This window comes from Lissotriton vulgaris, chromosome 7, assembly GCF_964263255.1.
Source record: "Lissotriton vulgaris chromosome 7, aLisVul1.2, whole genome shotgun sequence".
In the NCBI taxonomy this organism is placed as follows: domain Eukaryota; kingdom Metazoa; phylum Chordata; class Amphibia; order Caudata; family Salamandridae; genus Lissotriton; species Lissotriton vulgaris.
This window is the reverse complement of record NC_141695.1, coordinates 1170215409-1170240713: the sequence shown is the minus strand read 5'-3', so window position 1 is coordinate 1170240713 and position 25305 is coordinate 1170215409. Positions and strand designations below refer to the sequence as shown.

General features: G+C 46.4%; 1 protein-coding gene across 6 annotated transcripts in view; it reads right to left on the bottom strand.

Moving 5' to 3' along the window:
• The window catches only part of ARHGAP26 (Rho GTPase activating protein 26), a 2045367-nt gene that overhangs the window by 838095 nt on the left and 1181967 nt on the right, over positions 1-25305 (bottom strand). For all 6 annotated transcript variants that reach the window (XM_086931644.1, XM_086931645.1, XM_086931643.1 and 3 more), the window contains exon 17: positions 3890-3995. In XM_086931644.1, the coding sequence (XP_086787770.1) occupies positions 3890-3995 (106 nt within the window). The remainder of the gene's footprint in view (positions 1-3889; positions 3996-25305) is intronic.

Sequence of the window (25305 nt, the reverse complement as noted above, 5' to 3'; positions counted from 1 at the left end):
GCACTTCCGAGTCGGTATCAACAGGTTCCTGGGAGGACGGCAAGCGGAAAGGGTCTGTTTATGGCTTCAGTGTTCCCCTCTTTAACACACACTGTGAAATCGCCTGTTAATGTAAGTTATGTTGCAGGGAAAATGTGCTTCTTCACATGACATGGTTATGCTTTCATCAGCTGTGCTACATAAATCTAGTTATCCCAAGGAACCAGAAACTGTTCCCAGTGGCACCAGCAGCATCTGCTGGAGGGGGCTGTGATGAGGCTAAACAGATGGAACAGAATACATAATTAACACGTGGGTATAGGTAAAATTTAAACAAAGCCAAAAAGAGATGAAAATGAGACAGAAGTGCAATTGCTAAACGGTAACCCGATTAACACACAAATAAATGCAGATCGCTTAACATTTTGAAAAACCCCAGTGCACTAAATATAACTGTATATCCGTACTTGTTTTTCTTCCCTTCCCACTCAAGCCAGACTCCTCCAAATATCTTCGGTTCAATATAAAATGGATTTGTCCACTCACAGGTTTAACATGTTTTATTCGTCATCAGAGAATAAGCCACTAACGTCCCTGGAGTTAAGGTTTAAAGAAGAGGGGCGGGCAAAATGATTGTGGGGGTCCAAAAGTAACTCATTTTGTTTGGGGCTCCCCATAGAGAATGTTCACAGTGGTGGAAAAACCCCAGAGACGGCTTAAGTTGCGGTTGCAAAACAAAACCGACGGTTAGTTTTGCAATTATGACTTCTTGACATTCAACTTCTATGAGAGAATTCTCTACCCTGCTTTCAATGTGATGTGGGGATTGCCCCAGGGAATGCACACCTAGGAGGCACAATGCCTTTGACACATGTTGTGTGCACTGGTAACCATAACTATGAGTTTGAAATAGATCCACAGCTCACTATTTTTAACCCAGTCTTTTTCAGTTGAGTGAATATATAATATATTATTGCCATGGCAGTGAAAATAAACGTGGCACAACAGGTGATTTAGAAAATATGTACTACTAATAAAAGCTTTTTTTACTGCCTCGCGAAGTGCATATAACAATTACTTTACACAATTAATCAATTTTCTTATTAGTAATGAGGGCTCAAAGTGATTTCACTATGCTGCACAAATGTAAGCCTTTGCTTCGTGCTTTAGTTAATTATCTTTTGTTAAGGCAAGTGCACATGACAAAATACCCTTGCATAAGTCATATATGCAGATGCAGAGTATAATATTTTATTTATGAGAATTATTGAGGGAGAAGAGGGGCATCATGACTCATGGCTGCTCCCCAAAGTGAACAATAATAAATGGCATATTACATTCTGTGCAGCTGCATGTATACGTGTATGTACGTATACACACTTGTGAACAGTGGGGGAGTGCGACATGGTGGATATTTACTTTTATTATCATTGAGATAAATGGGTATGTATGGATAAGTAGGTCGATTAAGGAAATTATTGATATTTTAAAATTGTAAAAAAAAAAGCATAGACTAGATTTGCAGAATGAATATTTGTAACTTAGTTGAAAGCAAATATGAACTGATGCTGAAATTGATTCTCAACATTTGACACAATAACAGAAAAAGGACTTGAAATGCCAATGTAAATTGTATAAAAAACAATCTTATGTTGTATGTGTGGGGAGGATGTAATACATACTGTGGAGTTGTGTACCCAATAGCGTTAGGTTTTGTCAAAATAACACCTTTAAAGGGTGTGGGGGGGGGGGGGCAGAGGCATCTATTCTTTCTCACATTATTTTGAGATATGGGATAATTAAATCGGATAGCTCGTCCCTCTGTCTTTTTTGGGAGTGGGCTCCCCTCTTGTTTTTGTTTGCTAACAAAGGCAGTTTCAGTGAGATGTATGCACATCATCATATGCCGGACTGCTCTGCGCATGGCCATCTGACAAAAGTAACTATACAGTACGATTTCACTGATGCTAAATGCTGGCACATCATTAGTAGACATAATATTTCAAGTACTACAACTAAACCCGGCTACCAAAAGACGCTAATCTATGTCATTTACTATCTATGTTATGCTAGCGAGAAGCAAGCCTACACTCATCAATGACTAATTCTGTTCACTTCCTGCACACTAATTCCAGCGTTATTCATGCAAAACAAATGGTATAATCAGACACAATGTACTGAACATCCTACTGATGAATCCCCCTTTATGGAAACTCTTGCCCATAAAAATGATCTTCTACCATGCAAAACTATAACTCTTGTCATAAATTCTCTTCTCCAGTTAAAGTTGAATAATACTAGACATGGTTTCAAACGAATGGGTCAGAATTTCAAAGCACGAACCAGCCACACAGACATCCAACAGAACCAATGGAACAGTAGTTGACAGTCATGCCACTCAAGTCCACACAATTCTAAGGGAGGCTGGTGGTGAACCAAAATCTGCCTCCTCTGAAATTTACAAGAGTGCACAGACCTGCGGTTGACTGTCAGGGGCGGCTCCTCGGCTATGACGGATGAGCGTCGCCCCACTGCTCTCAGAGCAGGGAAAAGGAGAATTAAAATGATAATAACATTATTATTTTTTTCTCGTAGCTACGGGGCTAGGTTAGGGCGGGGCTGGTGTCACAGCCTGGGAAGCGGGGTGGTTTGTGCACAATAAGTGCCCATGACAGTTTCGCTGGTCAAACAGTCATGTGCACTTAGCATGTTCTCACCCAGGATGTAAAACACAGCCTGGGTGGAGAACATGCCCAGGCTCCTAGCCTGTGCGCTGAACCAAGGAGCTATGACTAAACACAACACTGCATTGCAGCGTTGTGATTGGCTTAGGGGAGCATGTCTGCATCCGGGACCCGTGAGGAAGCGAAGCAACGATTAAGGAGAGATGGTAGCCGTGAGGATATTTTTTTTTGTATATCTTGTTCCTCCTTCCCACCCCCGCTCCCCCCTATTCCCTGCATACTATAGTCCTCACTGGGGTTCAAGATGGCATCATATGCAACTCATTTGTTTGACGTCTCTTCAAAATAACTGTTATTGACTGATACCCTTCTATAATTCTATTCGTTACTAGGTCAGAGAGGTAAACAGGAGAGGTGAAAGTGTTTTATATCTGAATCCACAGACCTTACTCAGAACGTTATGGTCTTATAAGGCTCAAGGTGTGGAACATTTCACACACAAATCTGGTCGGGATGGGAGCAGCCCACAAATTAATCAAAGTTCTGATTTGGTCTTGTTTTCATTCTACGCACACAAGACCTCATACTCAACGACCAGTGGAGTTCCTTCAGTAATCAGAGGTATATCCTGAAGATAATGACAGCGTTGGGCACCTGCAACTGGAAGAGCGAGTTCACTTCTTTTACATTTGCAGCCTAAATAAAATCTTTCACACACTACTTCTGTGTCTGCTTCCTTCAGGCCATTCGTGAATTCAGTATAGCAACCCGAAATTAAAATGCAATATTAGATGTGAATCCAGTGGCGGAGTGTTAGTATACTGGATCTCAGTACACAAGGCTGGGATGGCACTCAGAGGAAACCCCTTGATACAGGTACAATTTCCCAGCACACAAATCATACTGTAACAATAGCTACAGCCTACTGAGTCAGCCTCAAGACTATTTCAGCCTCATTTTTATTAGAACCGAGGCTTTGGCTTCGCACACAGAACACTTGAAAACTATTGGTTAGCACCCAATAATACCGAAAGCATCAAGGTGCTATTTTTTTCACCTCCATACATCTTTAATGCTTTCCTTCTTGTCTTCAATATTTTTCAGTTTATAGGTTACTCACATTTGGGTTTCAACAAGAAACATGGAAGCATTTCTTAATAATATAGTCCATATTAAGGGTGATCAAAGGGAAAGAGAGGAAAGGTCTAAAAAGCAGAGAAACCTACTTGGCCAGATGTACCATAAGCAGATGCAACATCTGCTGGTTTCTCTCTGGGAGCCGGTGAACCAAGGCATGGATCTCAGCAATACGCGACTCCTGGTTCTCAAGTTCTGTAACAAGGAAAAATAGACTGGAAACATTGCAAGACACTTTTGAACAATACAACCACAAAAATGCGTAGTGAAGCCATAGCCTTAGTTGTTATTTATGGTTTTCCCTATTGGTGTATTCTGGATATGCAGTCTTAGATCAGATAAAGAAGATTTGAGTTTCCTGGGGGCAACTTTGCCGTTTGGTCTTAAAAAAAAAACACTTTTTTTCTTTGGTTGCCAGACAGAAACCCACACCCCACACACATACATATGGAAAAATGTTTTTTGGGGCAGCCCCCTATAGGCAGTGGCATGCATGCTTCAGCTCACGTTAGCAATTGTCTAACAGCGTTTTCATTCAGCGTTGGTATTAATCAAAGACATTTCACAGATGTGTACATATGTTGTTTACCTTTACATTTCTCCATTTAAGCCAATGGTACAAAATGTTTTTTTTTTTTGATAGGCGCAATGTTTTAGAAAATAGAGTAACCTTTGCCTCATCTTCAGTTCCGCAAGCATGCAAACCATGCTGCTGCAGCCATCACTAGATGAAAATGGTAACCGCCTCATCCAAGATGTCTGTCACATCTTCATTTCATAAAACGTTCTTATCCCTCCTGTACCTTGTGTGCTGCACTCTCTAGGAGCCTATTTAATATGAAGGAGTAGTACAATTCCAAAATGGGAGCCACATTAACCTGCCTGAGACGCTGGTGAGGCTAGTGGCAGACAAAAGATCAAAATCAGTAAGCCAATGTGCCTTTCTTCACTTTCTGATACCCAGCAACATTATCAGAAAGAGCCTTGCCCTTCCCCATTATTCCAGTTCTTTTACCTTTGACCTGGAACGCTTGCTAATACAGCCACCACTGCACCAGCTGCCACACTGCCAGGCTCCAGAGAACACTGATGAGCTACAACTTAAACTTAAACCCTTCCTCCCTGCCAAGGACTTCCAAACTGCAGTACAAGCCCTAGTCATTGCACGCATAGACTACGGAATCGTCGCTCTCAGCGGACTCCCCCGATTGACAACCGCACCCCTAAGAGCCTCCTTGAACGCTGCAGCGAGACTTATCACTGGATCAAAAAAACATTCCCATATTTCCCCTGACTTAAAATCCCTGAACTGGCTGCCTTTCGAAGCCAGGACACAGCTGAAAATCGCTTGTCTGACTCACATGGCTGTACACCACAAGTCACCCAACTACCTAACTCAAAAGCTGTCCTTATCAGGGGGCTCGAGATCCACCAGAAGAAAAAAAAATCTCCTCCTGAAACCGCGAAGATTCCAGAAGGAAAAAACTTATAAACGATCCTTCTCCGGAATGGCACCCAGGATCTGGAATGCTCTGCCTTCCGAAACAAGGGCTATCTCCTCCACTGCTTTGTTTAAGAAAGAAGTTAAAGCCATCCTTATGGCTAAATTCACGTGAACACTTTTTTTCTTTGGATATATTGAACACACTGCTCTGACTTTGTATATTTGCTTATCAGATTGTCTAACTGTACTTTTTGTTTTATCTGATTGCTATCCTATTTTGCTACTCATTGACTTCCCTCTACTATTCTGTACCCAATAGTTGGTTTAAGCACTCCCTTGTCTCCCTCTACGGTTCTGTAAAGCGCTCTGATATCTGCAAAGATCTTGTTCGCGCTATATATAACTTTGAAAATAAACTAAAATAAATGGTTAACTGACATCAGTGCCAGGAGCAGCAGAAGCTTTGTTTCGCCACATCCTGAGGGCTCCAGGCTGTGCCTGCAACCTGGCATGCAGAGTAACAAGCTCAACCAGGGTCTGACTGGCTCCCACCACCCCGGCTCTGGAAAAGTCAATAAACAGAAGCTGGGCTGCCCTTTGCCAGGCCTGTGCTGCCTGTTGTGATCAGTGAGTAAAAGGCACTGCTGTCCCTTGCCAAGCCCATCTGCAATACAGAAAAGGGATTGATAGAATGAGCATCCTGGGACCTGAGGAAACAATGTATGGCATTAAAGAAGAAACCCTATCGCTTTCAAAGGCTGGGCCTAAGGTTTGATAATTTCCTTGTGGAATGTAGACTCTCCTCCTCCACCATGGGAGCCGATCCATCAAAATGGCAGGGGTAGCAGAAGTGACATCACATACCCTTTGAACCTAAAGACATCACATAAAGTGACATATGACCCTTGACCCTGAATTTCCCAGGAAGGCATGTCAAATGACCCCAATATCCCAACTGTTGACATTACTGAAGTTCCATAATAACTGTATGATTACTATAACAGCATAAAGCAGACAAATGTTTATTTTAGGCACCACCTAAATTAGCGTGCTGACTTGATCTTTGAAAGTCCATGAATTGCAGTGCGAGAGCAAAGAGAGGAAATCAGACCTCTTCAAGGGGGTGTGTTACCCAGAGAAAAAAATAAGAATGGATGATATAGTGCATTTTAACACCCATTTTCACGTAAGTTTGCTAAAATTCCCTAGGGAATGAAGGAGCACTGATTAAACATTCAAATTATTTCATGGTTTACCAAGCTGATGAACACTGACATTTCCCAGCAGTTGACCCAATTTTGTTTTTAAATGTACTATGGGTGCACTCCATATGTCAAAATTTACCTCCATCGTGCCAGGGCCAGCATTTTACAGTGGGTGATCCCTTATACCAAAATAACATTAAATAAGCCTGTGCTAGTATTTTACAATTTCTGCTACCCATATACCATAGGTGACCCTTATGTCAAAAGTTACTTTAGTGTGCGAGGGCAACCATTTTGCCATAAGCCAGATTTTCCACCTTTATGCCAAGAGTTACCTTCATTGTACTAGGACAAGTACCAGCATTTTACCACTAGAGTCCATCAGAATTTTCCATGGGTCTCCTATACGCCATGAAATAGCTCTTGTATGACAGTACATAGTATTTTACTGCCCTTTATGGCAACAATGATCCATAGTGTGCCAGTCTCTTCTCACATCTGTCTGTCATGCTAAGAATTCCCTCAAGAATGCCAGCACCAGTATTTTGCATTGGGTGTCTCTATAGGTCAATAATTACCTTCAGTAAGCCAAGGCCAATGACAACCTCGCAAGCATCATATTACATTTTCACTAACACTCATTCACAATTATTGTCTCACATTCACTCACTCATACACTTACACCCCTTCGCAGTTATTCATTCTCACTCACTTGCATTCACTCTTAATCTTACTACCTCATTCGCAGTCATTTAGTCTCACACAGTTTTACTCATCTGTCACTGACTCACTTTCACTTGACTCACTTTCACTTGCACACAGACATGTTCAAACATACAGTCTCTTGCTTAAATACACTCATCCGCAAGCATGCACACAACATATTTAAAACCAGTTTAGCTCATCACAGCTGCCACCAAAAGGTCCCATTCCAGCTAAGTGTGCTCCTTTTTCTATTACACTTATAGTGAATGATATAATATTATTCACAATAAGTATATTGAAAAATGGGCAGAAAGTAAGGAATGCGGAGCTGCCCCCGTGTTCAACTGCAAAAAGAACAATTGAATGACAGAATGCAGAACAATGTCATACATTCACCCCAGTACAGAGATCTGGGCCTAAATCCATAGTTTTTTGCTCCGCATGCCATTCCAGTTTGAACCCAGCCACATGCAAATCAGTCTTGACCCTGCACCCAATGGGAACAGTCCAGCCCGAACTGCCAGGCCAGGTCGTCCCTGAGCTAGAACCAATCATCCTAGGACCGGTTTCAGGGTTTCACCCGACATCAGCCAGAATAGCTTGACTCCAGTGGCATGGAGAGCACGGGACCCACATCTGGACTTTCCTGTCGCACGTGGGGTGACAAATGCAAAAAGATGGCACTGATTTTGCTATTTTAGAGGCCAGGGTCGTATAGTCAGGTATCACCAGGAGCAACTATGTCCAAAAAATGATTCCCTTTGGATAAATCACTTTCAGCACATTCACACCTCTATGTCCAATCTCAAACCAATATTTTTCCTTAACCTCAACCCCGGTTGTATTTATGGTACCAGATAAGGACATATTTATAAACATTTTTTGCTATTAAAATATGACCAGCACAGTTGTTTTACAATCCGATTCCATTCATCATAAAAACACTAAACAAATGAAAATACACTCCGTTGTAAAAATAGATATAAAACCACTGAAATAAAAAAATATATATATTTTCAATAGATCATTGTGAAATCACTGTAGCATAGCTCAGCCTTGAAGAAGGGGAGAAGAAGATAAGGTAAGGAGAAAGCGAGAAAAAAACATGTACGACAATCAGCTTATACTTCTTAGTTGACTTATCTGTTGAAAAGATCAAAATTGGCAGGTATTTTTTAATTTCTTTCTAAAATGCCAATATGTACACCCAATTTAGTATATTCAAAGCGTCAACGCGTTTAGGTGGTATCAGCCCAATCTAGACCACCTTTTTCAAGACCCGATTTGTTCCCCATTTAGAACAGATTAATTGCCAACCACCAAGGTCGGTACCGTTTATAGTTTCAAATAGGCCCCATTGATCTTTAAAAGGTCACCATATGGAAAAATTACTCTTCTTCCTTATCTATATTGTTATAGTCTCGTAGGCCCTCATCCAATTCACCATGTATAGAAATAAGGACATAGACCTACAATATTCCGAATTGATTTCAGAATATAGAAGTTGTTTTAAGAAATATTGGCTGTTTCCTTGTATCAATAAAAGCCCCTGGCCTTTGCCTCAATAGGTTCTCCCTGTGCACGATATTGTGGCCGATTAGATGCGGTATTGTTCACAATGTTCTCTTCAATCGCTTCGGCTCGTTGGTCCCTCATACGGCGTCCATCCAGGTTTCTGCGTACTGTATATATATATATCTATATCTATATCTATATCTATATCTATATCTATATATATATATATATATATATATATATATATATATATATATATATATATATATATGTCACCAGGAGCAAGCCAGAGGTCGCAGCAATGACACCTAGCGACCCCCTAAATGACATCAAGACATTAAGGGCAACAACAAGGGAAAATGTGTGTAAGGTTGTCAAGAGGCATCATCCTTCAAGCAGCCCTTGCTTTAAATTGAACAACTTTCATGCTATGATTTTTATACAACATGAATAATAAGACAAAACGAAAACGTCAAGTACTAAACTGCCAAGTGCTATTGGATAACAAGCCAAGACTGGAACATGGTATCACATACAATACAACGTGAACTCGATATTTGATAAATACATTAGAACACTGGGCCCAGTCCCCTTGATGGGAAGTGCATTTGACACTATCCTTCCATGTGTTGAACACAGCAGAATACCACAGCAAAAGGCTTGAAGGCTTTCCATACAAGAATGTCATCAATCTGGCCTACATGACTAAACCCTTCTATGTGAATCATCATTATTTTGCTGATTATTATTCAATGAAATGCGCCAGCACAGAGAAAGGTGGTTTCTATGGCACCCTCCCTAGCAGGTTCAGTTGAAAAACATGCAGTTCACAGAAGACACTGTGATGTTTACGGAGTTAAGTTGGCCTCGAGAACTGCCTTCTCTTTTTCACTAGTCCCTGAATGAGATGCCTAGCATATACAAGTGAGCAACAATGCACACCCCTGAAACACACTCTTCCGGCAAGTCGGGCTTTGTGCAGCACTTTTCCCTTTGAGGGGTAAATCCCAGTTCGCTCTGCACTGCCTTCAGCACGGCTTGCTGTGAGCAACATTGGGGGAAAAACGTTTTCCTTAACTGGAGTGTGTGTAGCAAGACAGAATTTGTTAAAAACAGACAGCCTGTGTGTTTGGTGAGTTTATGAGTTCCAGAAAGTAAATAGGGTCCATTAGGTCCCTGTTTCCCTTCTGTGATTGGCTCTGCTTTTCCTCTTATTTATTTATTTTATTTATTTTTAGAGTTTTCTATAGCGCGAACTTGAACCGATTAGGTTATCAGAGCGCTTTACATAGCACCAGTTCCGTTACATGTTATCACAGCAGTTTACATAGAATCAGTTACGTTGCACATTTCAAGATCTTGTGCCGATTAGGTTATCAAAGCGCTTTACATAAGACAGCATTCGATGTCCAGTGCCCTCCTCCGCCGTGTAGCGGGGGACCACTTCCAGCCCTCCGAAGTCGTCGAGCTGTTGGGACTAGGCTCCTGGAATTTCAGCTGCCCCTTTACAACTAATTTGTTTGAAGTCATGACAGAAATCTCAATCCCAGCATCTCAATCGGTGCATTACAGGAAAAAACAGGATATAGGGCCACTACGTAAGAACAAATAGAGTAAACTGTGGGCACCCCGGAATATATGAGGAAACAGTCGGTGCGTTACAGGTAAGAAACAGTTTCATAACAGGTTATAGGGCCAGTACATAGAGAAACAAATTGTTGTACATTGTAAGTATCCAAGAATATATGTTGTAGCAGTCGGTGCATTATAGGTAAGGACAGTTGCAAAAACAAGTAGATGTAGAAAAGCTGCAATAAAAGGAAAACACTATCACAAGATACAGGCAAGTAAGGAGCGCGGTAGTAGAACTTAGACTATGTGTCTGGTCTCAGCTCTTGCTCCAATAGTGAGATTGAACTAGTCCATGATGGCCGCCACTGCGAGAGAACAGTCTAAGATGGCCGCCAAGAAGGGAAATCATAGTCCTCTGTTTGTTGTTATTGCTTTGGACCTGTGTGGAGGAGATATGCCGAGGAGCCTCGTGGGCCTCTGGAGGTACCGGCAGAGATTTATGGTTTCAGTTAGTGACCCCTGCCCTTGTGAACAATGGCGGTTTAAAAATGTGAAATGAGTGGAGTAAATAAAGTACCTTATGGTTATTTTCAGCTCAGTGGCGCCTTAGAGCTTAGGATGCAGTATTGCCGATATCACATTTTGCAGGGTCTATTCAGGAGGTGAAGTAGGATGCGGTGAATTACTGGCAGGCTGCGTGCTAGTCCCCATGCCCGATCCTCTGTCCCCGCCAGCACCGCAAGAAGGCTGTTGGTCCGCCGGCCTGCTCCGCAGCACTGCTCCTGGAGCCCTTGCAGCAGCATGAGAGGGGGGGGGGGCGCCTGGAGTCATGCTCGCCGAATGAACCTCGCTGTTGCCTGCACATCGTCCAGAGCTCCTAAGCTGCACCACCTCCCGTCTCGCTCGGTGATGTCGTGTGTCACGCCACTCCTAGGGACCCGATGAACAGCCCGCTAGGAGGGGTGGGGAGGGGGGCAACCGGGAGTCACGTCCGCCGTCCGTCAGAACTCCTAGGCTGTTCACGCAGACCGTTGTGGTTGTTGACTTCAGTCCCGGGATAGTATCCGCAGCTGTTGCTGATCGGGAGTGGGGGAGGGGTCCGGTGTTCGTCTCGCCTTCGTTTTCAATGCCGGCTGCCCTCTATGCCTCTGAAGCGTAGCGGGCGGGAGACTTCCTATGCCCACAACTATCCGCGCAGGTCCCGGTGCTGCAGCCAGTGCCCTCTGCTGCCGATGGGCAGGGGTCCGTTGTCGTTGCCTCGACCCCCGGTCCCGGTGTAGCATCTGCTTTGACTGGGGGTGGGGGGAGGGGTCCGGTGTTCGTCTCGCCTTGGTCCCGGTGCCGGCTGTTGATGTTTCGGGACAGCCACTACCACCGACCCGAGCCTCTTACAGCCCTCCACGCCGATGGGGCTCCTCTGTTGTGGTGCGGACTGGACACCGCGCTGATCCGTGATCCGAAGCCTCTCTCCGCCGCTGCTGAGACTGCTCCGGGACTCCTGCTGTGATCCTGGCTGGACACAACGGTGATCACCGGGTGGAAATTAGCACATCCAGTTGCTCTTGATCTTCTTGTTCCAGAGACGATCGCTGGCTGCTGCTAACTGGGATATACCCGGTTAAGGGACCCCAAGCACGGGGAGCTCCTTCAGGCAGCTCCTACCCGGCGGCCTCTTGACAGTAGGGGTCACAAGAACAGTGCTGAGGTTGCAATGGACATGCCAGGGGTAGCAGAGGCGACTAATAAAGGACGTTCATGTCCTCCACACTTTGCTTCCCGTTCTTTCACTTTTCTAAAAACTCTTCTCCCTCACCTTTTTAATTTCACTGGAAAATTTAAAAGTTAAGGAATCTGGAGCTAGATATGGTCTCTTCCGGATAATGAGTTACAGAAGTAGAGTAACTTGTTCTTCAGGGTGTTTCTATTGCTACTGAGGAGTCACCCGTTCTATGGGCAATCAAGTTCAAAGCTGAACAGAGCTGTTCTTTGTCCAGACCTGGACATGTTTGGGAGCAGAGGCAGGGAGGCATGGGTGGGTCTGTAAGGAATTTTCATCTAGATATTGTCTCTACCAGATAATGCGTTAGAGAAGGTAAGTAACTTATTTATCTGATAGAGACTTCGGGGAAGGCGCCGGGACTGGACGGCTTACCGGGGGACTTGTTTAAACAGGAGCCCACTGTCTGGGCGCCTTACCTTGTTGCCCTTTTCAACAGTGTTCTCGGTGGGATGGAAATACCTAGTACTTGGCTGGGGGCAGAGGTGGTCCCCATCTTTAAAAAGGACTCGCCCCTCCTCCCAGCCAACTACAGACCGATTAGCCTGATAGATGTGGCACAGAAGCTGTTCGGTAGGGTTTTGTTGAACAGGCTTCAGGATTGGATGGAGGAGGTGGGCGCCCTCAGTCCCTACCAGGCGGGATTTAGGAAGGGGGTATCCACAGTGTATCAGGTTTTTAGATTGAATCTGATATATTGGAGGACAGCAAAGTTCGCGGGCGGCAGTTTGTACACAATTTTTGTGGACCTACGGGCTGCCTTCGACTTGGTGCCCAGGGGGAAACTCTGGAGCGTCCTGGCAGAGATGGGTGTTCCCCCAGACATCCTAGTGACCTTGCAGAGGCTGCATCACAATAATTACGCCCGCGTGAGGTGTGGGAGGTCGGAGGAATTGACTGACAGATTCCCCGTTGGCCGAGGGGTAAGACAGGGCTGCGTGTTGGCGCCGACCCTGTTTTGCCTCTTTGTCAACGGGGTAATCGCCCATCTCAATGCCACTGACTATACTGACGCCCCCAAACTAAATGGCAGCAGGGTGCCCGCAATTATGTTTGCGGACGACACACTGTTGCTATCTAAAACCCCCATGGGTATACAAAGGATACTTGATTCCTTCGTGGCTTTCTGCCTTGATAGAGGGTTAGAAATTAATGCTACAAAAACCAAATTCATGGTTTTTGAACCCGAGCCAGAAACAGCGCCCGAATCCACAACTGGGAGCTGAGCGGCTTGAGAGAGTAGCCACCTTTGAATATCTTGGTGTGACCCTCAACGAATCCATGACCTGGGGATCCCACCAGAGTAGGGCAAACCTTAAACTAATACAAACTACTGGGGGCATCTCCCGGATGATGACCGGCTCGTCATACCGCCCTTTGGGGGCTTTAATCCAGATATATAAGGCCCAGGCTAGGGGGGCGATTATGTACGGGGCTGAATTGTGGGGCCATATACCCTGCCGGAACCTGTCACTAACAGAAAATAAGTTCATAAGACAGATAGCCGCACTCCCACCTAGTACCCCGCTCCTCCCCTTGAGGCTTGATTTAGGGCTACAACCATTAGCTGACGAGATAAGTCTGAGACCCATAGCCTTTTGGCGTAGGCTGTGGAGCAGCAACGATCTCGCCGACTATAGGGCGGAACTGGTCGAAATACTGAATCATCATAAGGCGCTTAGCATTCCCTGGGTCAAAAATATTCAAGTTACCTGCCTCGAACTGGGGCTCCCCGATTTGTGGACTGAGACGGCGATTGTAGCACCAAACATCTCCAAGAGGTCCCTGGCGAATTTGTACCACGAACACAAATGGGCAAGGGCCCAAGCTACACAGCCAGATGGGTCCCTATCATCTGTGTTCCTGCAAAGCAAGGATCTCTATAGATTTGAGAAAGCATTGGATCCTATCTATCCCATACTTGCTAGGAAGCTGTTTCTCCAATGGAGATACGGCACATTGCCTTTTCGGTCCTTTACAAGCTCCTGGTCATCGCCTTCCTCCACAAAGTACTGTCCTGTTTGTGCTGACAAGGAGGAAAACGACTTGCACGTGGCCTTCTTTTGCCCAGCCTACAAGGCAGCTAGAAAATACTGGCTCCTCCCTCTGATAAGGAATTTGGGTGGCAGGGAATATGCACCAATGTACAGGATTTTAAAATCCGATGTTTCCGGCCCAACCGTTTTTGCACTTTCCAAATTCCTTACGAATGTCTGGTATACGCGTAATCGCTTTTTAAAAATGCTGGGTAGTACCTAGAAATTCTTCTCTTTTTTAAGATGTTTTAAGTCTGTATAAGATCCTTTTTAATATATGTACTTAATATTATACCTGTTTATGACAGAGTCACATGATTTTTTATTTGTACTGTGTATCTTTTATGACCGAATGGTCGAAATAAAGATTGGAAATGAAATGATAGAGACTTCTAGCTGCAGACTCCTTACCTTTAACTAAATATCCAAGCCATACCATCCTGGTGGTGGGCAGGGTTAGATTATCTACACTAAAAAGTCACACAGGACCAAACGGGCGAAATACCCGTCCCTGCAAACCTCACTGTCCAGGCAGTAGTGCTTGGCAAACATGTGCAGAGATGCCCATGTTGCTGCCTGCAGATAGCCAGAACTAGGACACCCGAGCCAACACCATGTCACAGCTTACCCCTGGTAGAATGGGCCCATAAGTCCTCAGGAGGCTGCTTCCTAGCTAGGGCATAAAGATTTTTTGGAGATAATGACCCAGCGTGGAATGGTCAGTTTCTGTACTGGCCGAACTTTTCTAGCTTCCACGTCACCCACAAGGAGTTGGTCGTCCACCCAGAACTCTGGTGCAGTCCAGGTAGAACAACAACGCTCTTTTGGGTCCAGACGGTGAGGAGACTCATCTTCCTTAGAGGTGCAAAAGAGATCTAAAGTGTGACTGACGGACCTTCATGGGACTAATGAGGCAGGAGTGCGGAGCACAATCTTATCCACAAATCTATTCATATAGGGAGGCTTACAGGATGAAGCCTGCAAATCACTCACCATTCGGGCAGATGTTATTGCCACTAGGATGGCTATCTTGATGGTAAGCAGCCTTGGGACACAATTGTGCAAAGGGCTTAAAGGGAGCACACAACGAATGTGAGAACTAAACTACAGTCCCACTGTGGCATGATAAAGGGAGTAGGTGCAAACATATGTACTAGGCCTTTTAAAAATCTATTTATAATAGGGACTTGAATAAAAAAGGTTGGTCCGGCAGCTGCAATGAACTAGTTACTTACCTTCGGTAACAATATATCTGTAAGTGGCATATATTACTTATAGATTCCTTACCTTAGACTTACCCCCAGGCGTCACTGAATCTGGAGAATTTTTCTTCAGCAGTACCCCTGCACCTCGGTAGGTGGCGTCGGTTGACTCCACATTAGTCGTTGGCGTCGTGGTTGCCGGAATGACGTTGTGGTATCTACTTAGATGCCGCCCCTGCGTGCTGAGGTCAGTTCTTTACACGACATTCCATGCCAGAAGCGCAGAGCCATACAAGACACTGACCACTAGTACACAAAACTAGGGCCCTGAAAGGGAGTCCTTTACTCTAGAAGCCAATTTGCAGAACAGGGAGGATGGGTGGGGTGGTAAGGAATCTATAACTTATCTATGTCTCTTACAGATATATTGTTACCAAAGGCAAGTAACTTGTTCATCTGGAAGAGACTATTAGTTATAGATTCCTTACCTTAAAATAGCTACCCCAGCAATAGGGAACTTCAAAAGAGAAGGCTGATCAGGAAGGCGAAGAAAGGCCGAATAGGCCGAAAGATAGCCTTTAAGGGTGCCCAGAGCAGAGCCCTGCTGGGCCAAAGAAAGAATGAAGATGAGAACCTCTGAACGAGGGGCAGAAAGAGGATCCACAGCCATTTCTGTGCACCATGCCACAAATGTGTTCCATCTAAAGGCGTATACTGTCTTAGTAGAGGGATGCCTGACTGCCAAGATAATATTAGAGACTTCGGGAGGAAGGTCAAAAGCTGTCAACTGCCGTCGCTAAATTTCCACGCAAGGAGGTGGAGGCTGGACAGGTTCCCGTGGAGAACCGTTCCCTGCTGCGACAAAAGATCCTCCCGAAAAGGCAGTCTGATTGGAGGATCGACAGCCATGCGCAATAGCTCCGGATAAAAGACTCTTCGTGCCAAATCCTGAGACACAAGAATGACTTGGGACTGGTCCCACTTGATCTTCAGCAATTTGGGCAGAAGTGGTGTAGGCGGAAAGGCGTATAATAGACCGCAATTCCACTTGCGATGAAAAGCACAGCCGATCGAGTGCCGCCTTGGAAATTCCAACGCGCAGAACGGATGACATTGCGCGTTCTCTCCGGTGGCGAACAGATACAACCAAGGCTCTACCCACTGCTGAAAGGAACCTTGCCCCACCTCCAAGTGAAGATGCAAATCGTGATCCATCATGCACCGGTGGCTGAGTTTGTCCACCCTGGCGTTCAGAGAACCTGCCAGGTGTTGAACCACCAGGGAAATGCCCTGATGTTCCAGCCACGGCCAAAGGCGAAAAGCCTCCTGACATAGGGTCCACGACCCCACCCCACCATGTTTGTTGCTGTACCAAATGGTGGTGGTGTAGTCCGTGAACACCTGCACCACCCTTTCTCTGGCAGAAGGAATGCTTTCAGTGCAAGATGAATCGCTCGGAGCTCCAGAAGGTTGATGTGGAGCCCGGACTCCACCGGAGACCAGAGGCCTCTGATGTTCACCTCCCCAATGCGGCTGCCCCATCCCAGGAGTGACACATCTGTCACCACTGTGAACTCTGGTTGTAGAAGAAAAAAGATTTGCAGTTTAACCAATCCTGGTTCGTTAGCCACCTCTTCAATTGGTGTGCAGTGCCCTCCGATATCTGGACACAATTGGAAAGATTCCCCTGATGCTGTGTCCACTGGAACTTCAGGTCCCACTGCAGAGCCCGCACATGCCACCTGGCATGATCCACCAGTAGGATGCAGGAGGACATGAGGCTGAAACATCGGTATCATAGCCCGAATATCCTGGACTCGCTGCTCGGGAGAATAAGCCCGAATCTGTATGCAGAACTGCCTAGAGGAAAAGGAGCTTTTGAGTGGTTATCAGGCGTGACCGGCACATTGATAGTGAACCCCATCGAGTGCAGGAGGTCCACCATAGTCTGGAGGTGTGAGGTGACAGCCTGGGGCGAGCTCGCCTTCAACAGCCAGTCAAGCTAGGGGAAGACTGGAAGTCTTGATATGCCCAGGTGAGCTGTGACCACTGCCATCACTTGAGGGGTGCTTGTGATGTTGTGTAGCATTTTAGAATCCAAGCGTAATTTACCGATTCATGTCCTTATATAGGTATAAATCACATTGCTCTTATATAGACATAGAAATCATACCCATATTTAGACATAAGCCATCCAGTCAAAATAAAGGCATGGCAACTTCCACTAGTTCCAAAAAGCCACAACGATTTCTTGGAAAACTCGGCTTCAGCAGTCAGGGGCATCCCCTTGCTTGAATATTGATTTGTCCTAGAAATCATGGAGTTTTCAAACTACCACCATTCCCTTGGGGTTCTTTGATGACGTTATTATGCCTGACTTTACGTCAAACTAGGCACCTTCAAGGTATAAATATGCCTACACTTGCCCTAGCAAAGACACTGTGGTTAGGAGCAGCTCGACTATCTACTTGCCCGACGCAGCTCGCTACAGCAAGGGCAGAAGGAAGCCGACCCCCCCCAGCTGACGCTCTGACAGAGAGGCTGCCTTTCTCTCGCTGAGAATCCAGCTCTAGTGTTCCCAAGCTCCCCTCGCGGGCTGTTGGGAAATCGAGTCCCGAGACAGAGATACCAGACCTCCTTCATTCTAAAACCAATGTACGGAGCTGATTATTCCCTAAGAGAAAACTTGGATAGATTCTTGGCAAAGAAAACGAAACCTATGCTACACCTCACTTCTTCCCTTGTACTAGACTTAGGCTAGGTACATTGGGGTAGGCGTATTTTAGAAGCACCAGTTGAGTACTTTTAGCCATTGTTATTTATGTATGTATTTATCTATGGTTTAGAAACCATACAATGCTTTTACAGTATTATTTGATAATACTCTTCTTAGTGTACGCATTATACTTTGCAACTAGTATTACGATTGTAGCAGTTCACTTTACTTGCTTGAGAAAGAAGACTGTTCAATAAACCCTTTTCATTGAAAATGCCTGTCTCTCTATTTCTCTGCACCTCTGATGAAACGAAGCATGCTTGATTGACTTAGTAAAATATCTATCTATTGTTTCCACGACTCTGAAGACCAGTTTTATTATTGGAGAAACAAAGTTGTCATGTTAATGCGAGTGTCAGAAACTAATCCCTTCTTGTGTATTCGAGAAAGTTTCTAGTGACCTCTGAGCTAGCTGGCACTCACAATTAAGTCTAATATATTCGATAGAGACCTAGTAGACATAAGTCCTATGTCAAATCTATAGGATATGTTATTCCAATGCACAGAGCTTATTGGGAATATATGAACTACACTACAGTGAGGCGGAGCACGGTAAACTGAAAATGCTTTTGGCCTACTGTGAACCGTAGGTAACGCCTGTGGGCCGGCAGGATGTGGATGTGGAAATAAGCGTCCTGCAAGTCCAACGCTACCATCCAGTCTCCAGGGTTCGGGGCAGACCAGAACTGAGCCAATGTTAACTTTTTGAACTTATCCTTCTGGAGGAAGCGATTGACGTCCCGAGATTCAAGATAGGATACAGGCCTTTTCTCTTCTTGGGTACCATGAAGTAGTGGGAAATACAACTATGACCCACTTCTGGCACAGGGACATGCTCGATAGCTCCCTTGGCCAAGAGAGACGTAACTTCCTGATGGAGAAGGGCCAAGTGATCCACCGACATGCGATGGAATGCTGGTGGCATGGAGGGAGGGGTAGTCTCAAAAGGGATGGAGTAGCCCCTTCAGACTATCTGCAAAACCCACCTGTCCGATGTGATGTTGTGGCAGTGGAGGAGGTGATGCCGAATCCTGCCGCCCATTGGCAACTGGTGGCCCAAAAGATCAGACTAAGAAGGCTTGGAGGCTGATGCAGAGGGGGCACTGGTGGACTGGCCTGCCCATTGGCCTCCAGGACCACGACGCCGGGTCCCAAGTCCCCGGCCTGTGGCCCTGAGTGGGATGAGGTGGGGCACCCCTTCCGCAGCCACGAAAGGCTGACTGAATAGGACGAGTGGTGGCAGCGAGGCCAAAGGATCTTGCCGTAGCTCTAGAGTCCTTGAATAGCTCCAGGGCATTGTCAGCCTTGTCGCCAAACAGGCGACGGCCATCAAAGGGCATGTCCAAAAGGGTTGATTGGACATCCACGGAAAAGCCAGTGAACCTCAGCCAGGCATATCGTATCTAGGCTACTGACATAGCAATCTTCTACCTATTGAGTCGCCAGTATCCAGCCCACATCAAATGGCAAACTTTGCTACATCTCTACCCTCTGCAACAGCATGGGAGAGTACAGTCCGGGCCTCCTACGGGCCCTGTGGCAGCCCTTGCACAACACTGTCCCACAAAGAGTGCGTGTAGTGGCCCAAACAACATGCTGTGTTCACCGACTGCAGTCCTAAGCTGGCGGAAGAAAACATCTTCCCAAAATGGTCCAGCTTCTTGGATTCCCTTTCTGGGGGAGCAGTAGGGAACGCACCTTTGGATGTTGTGGCTTGAACCACCAAGCTCTCAAGGGGTAGGTTGTTGGGAGAGAAAAATCGGGTCACCCAGGCCCGGGAGATGGCGTCGGGAAATCATCCTATCCACAGCAGCCCCTGTGCTGGGCTTGGACCAAGCACCCAGAAGGACGTCTGTTAGGGCTTCGCTGAACGACAGCGGGGGCTCTACAAAGGCCGCTGCCAGCTGAAGCACCTCAGTCAGTCAGGAGGTTAGTCCTGACTGCCACCGTAGGAAGCTCAAGGCCCAAGGCCTGAGCCGCCCTATACAACACCACAGCGTAAGTGGCTCCCTCCTCCGTTGCCACGGTAGGGGGAGAAAGAATACCAAGGTCTGGGGAGGTGTCCAGACCACTGGCATCACCTAACTCCTCTCTCCGGTCCGGGTCGTCTAGCCTGTCTGCCAGAGTGTCCACAGACCCCTCCGAGTCCTCCTCACCCTCCTCTGACAGCCACTCACGGCAAAAGTGAACGCCAGGGTAGAACAGGGGTACAAAAGTACTAGCCGGTGCCTGTACTGGTGTGGATTGATGTCAGTCCGGCTCCGTATCCACGTCAGGGTGGAGGCTGGCCGTGAACACAAGAGGTAGCGGAAGCGTCAGAGGATTCGGCGCCTGGGGAGGTGTCATGAGCTCAACCAGCGCTGATCCGGACCCAGGCCTGGATCTCTGGGGGCTTGCGGCGTTGAGGCTGGAGCTGCCAGCATCTAAGGCCTAGAGCCCCATGCCGAGTCCAATTTGCATCGTGGTTGCGCTCCAGGCACCAGAGGCACACGAGGTGCTGGTCCGTGACCGACATCAACTTGTGACAGGTGTCACAAGGTTTGAAGCCGGTCCAACAATGAGACATCCCTACGTGCATCAGGAGTCTAACGACTCGAAAAATGTCAAAAAAAGTCAAAGTGTTATTCAAAAGGTGACTAAGGGTACCACTCTCTCTGGATCTGCGCTGGCTGGCGCGGAAAAAGAATGAACTGATGTCAGCTCGCTGCGGCGGAGTCATAGTAGATGCTGCAATGTCATTCCTGCGATCACAACGTCAATAACGAATGTGGAGTCGACCGACACCACCTACCGACTTTCAGGGGTACTGCTGAAAAAAATTCTCTGGATCCAGTCTGATGCCTGAGGGTGATTCTAAGGTAAGGAATCTATAACTAATAGTCTCTTTCAGATAAAGCGGACTGAGCATAAAAATAACCACCGAGAGTACCCAAAGCAGAGCCCTGCTGGGCATGGGTAAGAATAAAGAAAAGAATATTAGACAGAGAAGCAGAGAGAGTCAATCGACCTTCCTGTACAATATTTTAAAAATGTTTGCCAAGGGCAGGCATATACGGTCTTAGTGGCTGCGCCAAAATAACATTACATACTTCGGGACGGAGGTTGAAAGCTATCAACTGTCACTGCTAAATCTCCACGCAAGGAGGCAGAGAGTGGACAGGTTCGAGTGGAGGAGCATCCCCTGCTGCTGCAACAGAAGATCATCCCGAAGTGCAGACTCATCGGAGGATTGATGCTCATTCGAAGAAGCTCTGGATACTAGACTCTCTGTGCCCAGTTCGGAGCTACAAGAATGACCTGGGTCCGGTCATCCTTGATCTTCTTGAGAACTCTGGGCAGAAGTGATAGGAGCACAAAGGCTTACAGGAGGCCTGAGCTCCACTTGTGACGAAAAGCATTGCCGGGCGATAGCCGCCTTGGAAAATCCAGCGTGTAACACTGCAGACATTGTGGGTACTCTTCAGAGGCCAACAGATCTAACCAGGGCACTCCCCACTGCTGAAAGAGACCTTGAGCCATCTCTGACTGGAGATGCCATTTGTGATCCGCTAGGCATTGATGGCTGAGTTAGTCTGCAATAGCGTTCTGAGAACCTTCCAGGTGTTTAACCACCAGGGTTATGCCCGGCTGTTCCAGCCATGTCCAGAGACGCAGGGACTCTTGACAAAGGGTCCACTAACCCACTGCTTGTTGCAGTACCACATGGTGGTGGTGTGGTCTGTTAACACTTGCACTAACTTCCCTTTTACAGAGGGAAGAAAAGCTTTCAAGGCAAGATGGAGCGTCCAAAGCTCCAATAAATTGGTGTGGAGCCTTGACTCAGTCAGAGACCAGTGTCCCCTGATCGCCACCTCTCCCAGTTGGCCGCCCCATCCCAGGAGTGACGCATCTGTTACTACTGTGAGATGTGGTTGGGGAAGGGAGAGGGGTCTGCCTCTGAGCCAATCGTGGTTCGTCAACCACCACAGCAGGGTTTTTGTAGATACCTCCAAGTTCTGGACCACATTAGAGAGATTCCTCTGATGTGGCACCCACTGAAAATTCAGGTCCCATTCCAGAGCCTGCATATGCCATCTGGCGTGATGTACCAACAGGATGCAGGAAGTCTTGAGTCCAAGCAGCCTCAATGTCATTCTCACCAAAATTCAGGAAAGAGGCTGAAACATTTGTATCCTAGTCTGAATATCCTGGGCTCACTGCCCGGGAGAATAAGCCCTAAACTGCACGGTGACCAGAACAGCTATGGTGAAAGGGAGCATCTCAGAAGGAGTCAGGTGAGACTTTGGCACATTTATAGAGATTCCCAGTGAATGCAGGAGGTCCGACATAGTCTGGAGGTGGGAGACGACAGCCTGGGGCAATGGCACCTTCAACAGCCAGTCGCCAAGATTAGAGAAGACTGATGACACCCCTAACCTGTGCAGATGAGCTGCAACCACCGCCATCCCCTTGGTGAACATCCGAGGGGCACTAGTAAGCCCAAATGGAAGCACAGTGAATTGAAAGTGCTTGTGGCTTTCCTTGAACGGCAAGTAACGCCTGTGGGCAGGCAGGATGGTGATGTGAAATTAAGCATTCTGCAAGTCCAGAGCTACCAGCCAGTCTCCTTGGTCTAGGGCAGACAAGATCTAAGTCAACATGAGCATCTTGATTGTTTTTAGGTCTCGGCCTAGTGATACACTGCGCAGCAGTGTTCGCGCAGCCAGAGTCCTTTTGGCAGGGTTTTGTGCGTGTGAATTTCCATTTGCGGCCTGCTATTGGCCTTTCACTGCGTGTTGTTTTGTGAAAGAGACACCAATAGGCCAGAGGCAGGCGCATAGCTCCGCCCCAGGCCTATTGGTGTCTATTACGCGCATTTCCTGCCATATGCTTTCAATTATCGTGCCCAGACACAGGCGCGATATTTGAAAGCATATGGGCTGCGCACCACTTGCGGCTTTTTCCGATCACTTTCAGTTTTGCGATCGCCTCCCTCCCCACACACAGTTTCTCAGGGTTGCTTTTGCCCTGGCTGGTAAAGGGTGCATTTCTTTGTCATTCGTAAACGTGCAAGTGTTTAATTTAATGTTTTTATAACATGGAACTCCGGGTTCAAATCTGGAGTTCATTCTCCATAAACGAATGTCATCTGCAGGAATCTCTTCTGCTTTTTCTTTATGGCGGAGCGGGCGATGTTCTCTAAATCCCACTTATTCAAGAGGGGTCACTCTCAGCACAATGCGCCATAAACTTCCCGTGCAGCTCAGTGCAGAGAGAGCATCTGCTTCCACGAAGAAGCGCCAAAGTCGAGCCTGATTATTCACAGGGCGGGCCCCTCAGATATTACAGCAGTCTGTGTAGTATCACCCCCTGTTAATGGAAACAGAAGAGGTACACGTGAGGTGGGACGAGCTTTGCAGGAGAGGGCGACATCTGAACGAAACTAAAAGGTGCACTGTTGCTTTAAATCTGAAAGTGCAGGTGTGAGCGGTGCGTTCCTGGACCCGCTCCCTTGGGCACTACCGACGAAGTACCGCCAGTGAGAACGTCACCTGACGGCACAGCGGGGTCTTGTAGAAAAATTCACAAACTTTAGACAGGCATTGACAGACCCACACTCCTCGGTGCTGATAATGGCCACCTCATCTGAAAGTTCGTAACAGGCAATTACCATTAAAATACTGCACATGGATTGGTCAGGCTCGACATATATTGAGGCAGTTACAAAGAGACCACAAAATCTTGAGAAACGCAGGCACTGCGCAACTGCTTAACACCTCTATAAATGAGCCAGAGTTGTGAGTGAATCCTCCTCAGCAAGTTGTTTGAACTCGAGAAAGCCTGCACCAGAAGTGTAATCACACAGCGTGTGGTGATTCATATGCAAGCATTAGATCAGGAAACATTCAAGTTTTCTCTGGCTGTTTCTATTGTTTTCGAGTCTGAGATTTGTTTACAGACACTTCTAATGTTCTTGGGCATCCATCACTAATCACTCAACTCACTTGGAATTCTTTTAAAAGTGCAAAAAAAAATTTCTGTCATGAGGAGGCATTTTTTATTTTTTTGTTGTTGCATATTTATATAGAGCGAACTCAACCCAAAGGTATTGGATCGCTTTACACGAGCACTGTATCCACATTACGCATTCAGGTACGGACGGGGAGATCAAGTAATCTGCCCAGAATCACAGGATGTGGACGCGACCCCAAATCTCGAACCCTGGTTTTCAGCACCAAAGTCGGCAGTCTAGCCATCAGACCACATCCTCTCCCCAATTGACACTGATGTGCAGTAGATTGTCCTTTCCTATTATCTGTAACATACTGGGTGGTGAATTAGGACATTGTTGCCAAGATATATGACCATTTCTAGTATTCGTTGATCTGATGATCTTTGACAGTTTTATGAGGAATGGAGGCTCATTGTCACAGCGCGCTTTCATTGAACGGGCGGTTAGATGTCGTTAATGTCTGACTTTAGTGGATGGTCCCAACGTTCCAGTGCTCCATTTTCTGCTCTGGCTCCCCGGGTTCCATCAACTGCACCTGGAGCCCCGTTTTCAACGGGGTGCGGTTCAGAGCATGGCCGGGTCTCCTCCAACCACCTCCACACACACACAAACTCCCACACACATTGTGGCCACTTGAAAGCTGGCAGCAGGAGCGCACAACAGGCGGGAGTTGGCTGTGTAGAGCATGATACAGTGGTCCTGTCCAGTGAAAAAGAACGATGGTGCCAGCTTGTGGCCAGTGAAAATAGCCGGATTTCCAGTTCCTTTTTGCAATGCATCCTTGTCTTATACTTTGTGACTTTTTTACCACTTAACGCTGTATTGTTCTTTGAAGTACATTAATTTGAATGCCCTCATATACCTCTTGTATACGTAATCACGTGACCTGTATAGCCTCTGATACCCTCGGGTCTAGCAAGCGCTAGACACAATTCAAATAAATAAATACATTAAATGTCCAGTTTAACCATACGGTTAAGCGCCACTAACCACACCTTTGTGGACACCGCAGAAGGTGCAATGATCAGAATCTGCAGTAATGGTGTACAGAGCCAACATGGTCAGTGTCAGGCAGAGTGGCTTCCTGGTGCAGTCCATCTTGCTGGCGACAAGGGATGACAACGCGCCATAAGACATCTGCCTCTGGATATCATCCGCTGGAAGCGCAGGTAAGAAAACGATTCCTGCGCTCTTTGCCATCAACTCTGCTGTCCAATTACAATTTTCTTGTAAAATTGATCACCTGTGCAATGTAACTGCGATTTTGCTGCTACAATGAGA